The sequence below is a fragment of the Nesoenas mayeri genome, assembly GCF_963082525.1.
Source record: "Nesoenas mayeri genome assembly, chromosome: 4".
In the NCBI taxonomy this organism is placed as follows: domain Eukaryota; kingdom Metazoa; phylum Chordata; class Aves; order Columbiformes; family Columbidae; genus Nesoenas; species Nesoenas mayeri.
In genome coordinates, this window is record NC_137540.1 from 36,213,198 (window position 1) to 36,220,597 (window position 7,400).

Here is a 7,400-nt window from a genome sequence, read left to right on the forward strand (position 1 = left end):
TTTTTTCCCCTGGCCGGGTTGAATTTAAAGTGAAGTCGCTGCATTGTTCAGAAGCCTCCGTGCCCTTAATGCATTGACTGGAGCTACTGTTTACACGGACTTTTCATTCCTGCATTGTTTGCTTATGGAAAATAAGGGGGAGTGACACCACAAAAAAAAAAGGAGGAAAGGGAGAAGGGAGGCACGGAGGCACTGACCGCAGAGCAAACCAGGAACCTTGCCCCTGCCTGATCATTAACCTTGCTGGAAGACGCCGCTGCCTGCGGGCTCCCCAGCTTGTCACTGGCATGTGAGCCAGGCGGGGGGGCGCTGCCTGCGGCGCTGCCGGCCCCTTACAGCCACGCGGGCCGCTATTCTGTACATTTCTTCTCCTTTATACATCTCTACTCCCTTCAGAGCGCGCCTCTACGCTGCCTACAGACATGAGACTCCAACTGCTCCTCTGTATCGTGTTTCTGCTCCTGGCGAGCCTCCTCCCCGCCGCCGGGCAGAGGCCAGGTAAGCCGTGCCGCACCAGGACTGCGTGTGCCGGGGGGGGTGCCGCGCCTGCCCCGGACACCGCGGGCGCGTTTCTCAGACCGCATCCGACACGCGAATTTTGCCCGCCGGCCGGCTTCGTATCTGCCTGTCTTTCGCGGCCACGCGTTTTACGGAGGGTTTTTGCAGCCTGGGTTTGTATGCTCTTCATCTCTGCGTATAGCGGCAGCGTGGGATCATGCATCAGGTATCTCAGGAGTCTGGCAACTTTGGGAGGGTCAGAATAAAGTAAAACTCAAGGTAGGGAGCTGTTGCACGCCCGCTCCCGGGAAGCACAGCCGGCAGGGGAGGCGCGGCGGAGGGCAGCGGTAGACCCCGGGGAGCGGCGGAGCCAGGGCCGCCCCTGCCCGTCGCGGGGGGAGCAGGACCGCTAGTCCCCGTGCCGCGACTACTGGGACACATTGCCAGTGACCCCCCCTCACGCCCTGCCTGCCTCCCTCCCCTCTTCTCTCCGCAGCCAACCTGGCCCTGCGCAGGAAGCTCCACCGGCACGGCTGCTCCCACCGGCGCTGTGTGCCGCTCCACTCCAGGGTGCCCTTCCCCTGAGCCCCGGCGGGACGGGGGCCAGGTAATCCACACCGCACGGGTAGAACGCACGGCAGGAGGGGGCAGGGGCAGCTGCCGCCGCCTCCTGCACGGTTCCTGCGGAGCGGGCTGCGGTGGGGAGTGCTCCCCGCGATAAGTACTTTTCCTAACGTACACCTGCGTTTCGGAAGAGTTTAAGAGGTATTTGACAAAGCAAATCAAACCGCAGGTGTGTTTCACCCGGTCTCCGGTGGTTTGTTTTGAAAAACAGGGCACAGTGGGACGCGGGGTGAGCGCCCGGCTTTGCTCAGGCCTCGCCGCCCCCTCCGCGTTACCCTCCCAGGCCACCGCTCCCTCGCAAATGCCTTTGCCGAGGCAGAGTGGGAAATCCCCGGGTCTGCTATTATAAATAGGGCTAACTGCTGCCCTGCAAACTTTTAAAGCTATTGGCAAAGCTGCGGGGAAACAGTGTAGTGCATGTGAAGGAGGCACAAAGCGGTAGCTGGAGAGGATGCTCCGGGACTTCCAGCGCTAACACTTCTTTCGTGTTGGATGCAGGGCAAAGTCACCTCGCTCTGCCTGTCAGTAACACGAAGGTAGTAGCATTTACCCACTTCAAAGGGGACTGTAATTCTTAATCATTGACAGCGAAAGACTTTGAGCTCTTTGGATGAAAGGCTATACAAGTGCAAAACATTAATGCTTTATAGCTGATGAGGGCATATACATTCAAATACTGAGTGACTGCAGAAGCACACAGGTAGCATATGTAAATAGGGTAGGCTTCAAAAGGAAACCAAGGCGCTCCTGCAATTTAAGAATGAATAAAACATGCAGTCAGGAGTTTTGCATCTTCTAAACTCATTATATATTAAAATAATGTAGCCCCAGGCATGAGAGTATCATAAACAAATGATGGCAAAACCCAAGATGTTTCAATTTACTAAGCAGTTAACAGTAAAAAAAGGACCAACTCTTTTCACCTTTTAACAACTCTATCTATACCAAGAATCTCGTCTGGGTGAAAAGAGTGTACACCACTCCCAAACCAGCCATGGAAAAAGGTACCATTCCACTATATAGTGCCGGCCTATAAACACGTAGAATGTGCACATGGGATGGTAAACTGGCAACTTGATGAGGCTGAAAAAAAAATACCATAAATTTAATCTCAGATGGGCTGCATACTGAGTGACAGAATTGAGTTTCAAGTAGAAAAAGGTACATGCCAGAAGGATGCTCTACTACTGAATGCTCTGTCTCCTCACTTCATTCATTTCAAAAAGAGAGATTAAATGAGATTCCTTCATCAGTTTAAGCATAAACCTAAAGAGATAAGCAATCAGAGCAGTTCACTCCACATGCAGAGACTGAATGACAGAGACAGTGGAATTTAGGTCTAGAGACTTCTTGAATGACTTTTGAATGGCTTGCTTCACTTCCTAAGAAAAGTAAATTTACTCCATTTTCTCCAGTTCAGCTTCCATAATCTGGAGACTGTACAGAAAACAGTTACGTTTTCTCTAACATGCTCTGAAACAGTACATAATGCATTTTGCTTGATACTGCAGTAGCTGCATGGCGCATAGGCACTGACACTACATAATATCAAGATAAAGCTATTTTCAGCGTTATCTCCTTTTCTTTGGGGAGCTGAATTATTATAACAAAAGTCAATGATGAAGCCAAACAGTGTACTTATCAATTCATAATATGCATTCATCTTGTAGACATTTAGTTAAAGATAATTCTGCTTTATAAAGCTGTTTAGAAATCCAGAAAGCTTGACTGGGGAATAAGGGGTGACAGGCACCTGAACCAACTCTGTTAACTCCAGTCATCATTGTGGGTGCTCAGCTCCTTTATCTTAAGTAGGATTTACCATCTACGTTTACATTCCCTTCCAGTTTTAGTCCTAATTCAGCAAATATTTACATGCCTGGGTAACTTAACTCAAAGTGAGTAATCTTACTGATCTCAATGGAGTTGTACATATGGATAAAGCTATTTGCAGATGCAAACAGGATGGACCCTTAAGCTTGAATTTCAACAGGTGGTTGGAAACTGGGATAAGCATAGCAGCCTCTCTTTTTCACAACAATGCTTGAAATGATGAGAGCATTGAATTTGATTTTTAATCAGTTACATAGGCAAAACATGGGACAAAAAAATGGAAGAAAATCTAATATTAGAGGCCTTCTTGCTTCTGGCTTTTTGATTTTTTTTAACCTTTTAAGCTAAAATTTCCAAATTAAGAAACATTTCCCAAAATTTCAACCATGTATTAGATAAATAACAGATTATATGTTGTATAATACATTAGACCTCTAAATCTCTCCTTAATGGTTATTTCTCTCCTTTTTTCCCCAGCAGTTTCATAATGGGCTTTCCAGTGTTTTAAAGGAGCAACAATTAAACTGATATTTAACCACAAATCCAGATCAAGAACTTCTGACCTGATAGAGCCACTGCAGTCCCACCCTCAGCAGCCCTGTCTGCCACATTCTGCGAGACCTGGAGCAAAGGGCCCTGGCTCACACCCTGGGAAGGGAGAGAAGAAATGGATGGTGGCGGTGGGAGGATGTACATGAAATTCATCTGGTTGAAACATTCCCTATAAATTCTTTGGCTCTCATAAAGACCAGTGAAAGTTAAAAGACCAAATCAAACACCAGGTGCCTAGAGATGGATTTCCCATGGCATTATTAAGGATCTGTCCAAGGGCACTCTTAATGGCCTGTACTGTTCGGACTGAGAGAAACCGGACCTGCTGTTGACTACTCGATTCAGGCTGTGTGTAGGGCAGTAGTTAGAGTAAAATAATGTCAAACTCCAGCACAGAACTACAAAGTCCATTTTTTGTCTATACTTTTACATATTAATACTGTATAAATACATGTTTTAACACCTAACATTACAGCTTTACGGAATTACCTTAATAATATAGAATTTATTACTGTAATAGCACCAAAATCAGCACCACACTAGTGGTCCTACTGGCTTACTGTATCATAAGCTTAGTAAGAGTTTACAATATAAGAAAGCAAAGAGAGTGTTTATCCCTCATTCTATAGATAGAGAATTGAAGTACAGAGATAAGAGATTAGCCAAGGGTCATGCAAAACTGATAACTCAGATCTCTCAAGTCAGGCCTTAAGGTCAAGCCCATCCTCCTGTCTAATGAGCTGTTACTGCAAAGCCTGTCATTTGTTTTCTTAAACTGAGCTGCCAAACCAGACAGCTAAACATACTTGAAAATTCAGTACTAGAGAACTATTTGCTTAATAGTAGTTTTCCTAAAATACCCACTACAGTATTATAAATAGAGCACAAAAATAGACCATTGAAAATAAACCTTTGTTTGGTCAACCCCAGTGTTGCATAGTACTCTGTTCCTGTAATTAAAATGAATGGGATATTTGGAACACAGCACTACAATGAATGAGAACTTCAAACAGAAAATAGGATGTTCTTTTCAGCACTGGAGGTCAAGAATACATTGAGCTTTTATTTTACATTTTGTTTTTGAAAATACACATTTCACATCTTTTTATATCAGCAGAAATTACAAACCTACACTTAAGGAAAACATGGTAGCCCTTTCATTAGCAGAATGAAAACCTGAAAGTAAGTCATACCCAGATTTTTAAGTAATCGCACTAGTCTTGAAATATCAAATTTTCTGTAAATTGTATGAAGTTGAGGGAAGATCAGCAGTGTCATAGTTTAAATCCAGTATTTTGTCTTGCCCCACGTAGTTTAGAATAAGTGAAAGAACAGTAATCAAGAAAAGTGGATAGCTGAAACTGTTTAATCAGTGTCTGTATGTAGCCCCTCATCTCTTAAAAACTTAAAACCTTAATCAGATTCATACTGGCAGAGCTTAACGGGAGTTTCAAATTTCTCCATATAGAAAAATCCCGTTCCAGATGGGATATAAAAAGATGGTCAAACTTGACTATTCCTACAAAAAAAAAAAACCCTGGAGGTAAACCTTTAGAAGTTTTGAAAAAAAGCCTTTTCCAAAATGAGAGGCATGCTACCACTGACTTTATTTTTTAAGTATTTATTTAACTTAGCTTTCACATGTATCCATGCCTATGTATGTTTAGAAGGACAGGTAAAGAATGTGGGAAAGCAAGAAAGGTGAAGAGTAACTATTTAACAGTTATGCCTTATAAATGATTATATGGATTTAGTGTGGCACTGGATATTTTATATAATCGTAATTATTCAATTAACTTTGATAAAATAATAATGTTATCTATCAGAGAGCTATATATGCATCTTCCTTTACAGATGTAAAAGTTAGTACCAAAGTGTCCTAGGAAGCCCTTTGTCAGTCTACAAAATTATTGTAAATGTCTTTTATACATGCTGATACCATAAAATCTTATTGAAAAAGGCATTGATTGTGATCTTTGATGGATATGTTTATAAACTGCCTTGTTGACTGTATGCTTCGTAAAAAGATAGTATGCACTTCAAATAACATCTCATTTTAAATAAATTTTGTACACTTGTCAAAATTTATATTCTTCGGTTGTCAAAGGCAGGGTATCTGAAGAAAATGGAGAGTTTGTCTTGTTTCCATGTGGATTCAGATGGAATTTCTGACACAAATAAATAGTAGTTATTCATGTAACCATATTCCTCACATTTTCTGTTTTTCTAAAAACACAAAAGTCTGATAAAAGCCATATAGAAAAAAATCATTTAAAAGTACCAGTTGGTGTAATCACAGCATGCTCTGTCATGACATCTTGATACTTGATTACTTCAGAACCCAGATTATGCATTGTCTCCATGTCCAGACAGAACAAGCAAAATTATCTGAGAATGTTAAATATTGAAATCTGAATGCTCTCGCAAACTAAAGAAAATGTCCTTATTTCAGGGAAAAAAACAAGGTCAGAAGCAGTGTGAAGCATAGCAGAAGCTGAAATATGTGCCAGCTTCTCCCATTAAAGGTTAGATACCATAGATAAATTTTTTAAGTGCTAGATGGTCTTGCACAACAGAATCAAAAGAGCTGAGTGATGCTACTACAGCACAGCACTATATTGGCATCTAACTTCAGTGAGGGCAGGGCTTCAAATTACCTTCTTTTCAGCTGAGCTGGACTTGCTTTTGACTTTGTTGAAATTACCCATTTGATTTGCACAACATAAGCTTCATTTGGTAAAGAGTTTGGCATGGGAACAGTATGATGATATATATATATATGTGTGTGTGTGTGTGTGTATATACATATATATAAACATAAAGCCTTTGGACACTGTGCTACAACAGCTGAATTGACTGAACTCTCCATATGCATAGATGAGCATACATATAGAAAGTTTATACAAGTACAAATTGCTGTGCACTGAAAGTCAGAATTGATGTTTGCGTGGATGCAATTAACAAAATACTTGATCCAAAGGTAAACTCAGACTTGGAAAGCTAAAATGCAAGTTGTTGAAATTTAAAATTAAGTTTTTGTCTTGTAGAGCTACAAAATTTTAAAATTTTATTTGAAAGTCAGTTTCATTAAATCTTGGAAATTATTTGTCTATTTTAGAGTGAAATGTAAAATGATGTAACAGCAGGTCAACAGGAAATAGAGGTAAATGTAAGGCTGCAGTGAGAAACAGCAGCTTAGTGTGTTCCCAAAGGATAATAAACAATTCACCTCTTCCCTTTACAGTATGGAAGAAAGGAAATTATAGAAGAATAAAGACTGGAAATATTTCCCTTACGCAACATACATATACTATAAATATCTCAGTATCTGTACATGCAAGGCCAAATTTTGTTAAGGGTCACGTAAGATTTATACCAACATCAATCAAGAGAAGCATTAGTATGGTAAATCATTAGTATGGTAAATAAGTTTCAAATGCGCGACTACCATCAGATGAGTACAATTAGCATACTGATCTCTCACTGCTGCCCACAGTTTTTATTTTTCTTGCCAGTGATCAGGCTGAAAAATATTTGTACAAAGTAGGAAGCAGTCCAACAGCACAAATAGCACAACCTATGTCTTTAGTTAGCAATAATGCCTAAAAGCCAAACTCATTCCAATAGTGAGGATGCTTTTTCATATCTCTTGAGATACCTCAAGGTTAGATTGTTGTCTGCCCAAGCACCTTTGGTCATTGATACTTTCTTTTTTTAGATTAACTGCAAGCAGGCTTAACTGCATATTTGTGTAGAACCTTAACACATGAAAATCCTGTTAAAATTGTTTGCAACCAAGGATTTCCTGTTTGAGGTGAAAGACTGAAGCATTGACATAGAGCTTCCACTATGAGCAACTCAGAAACAGAAAACACAACTACCGAGAGTTTTTC

The 7,400-nt window shown here is 41.4% G+C and overlaps 1 protein-coding gene across 1 annotated transcript; it reads left to right on the top strand.

The window, feature by feature from the left end:
- Positions 1–422: 422 nt before the first annotated feature.
- On the top strand, positions 423–1,083 carry APELA (apelin receptor early endogenous ligand; the record flags this gene model as incomplete). The annotated part of the gene is made up of 2 exons (XM_080343945.1): positions 423–498; positions 995–1,083. 2 exons carry the CDS (start codon positions 423–425, stop codon positions 1,081–1,083), a joined length of 165 nt encoding a protein of 54 aa, XP_080200071.1.
- Positions 1,084–7,400: the final 6,317 nt, after the last annotated feature.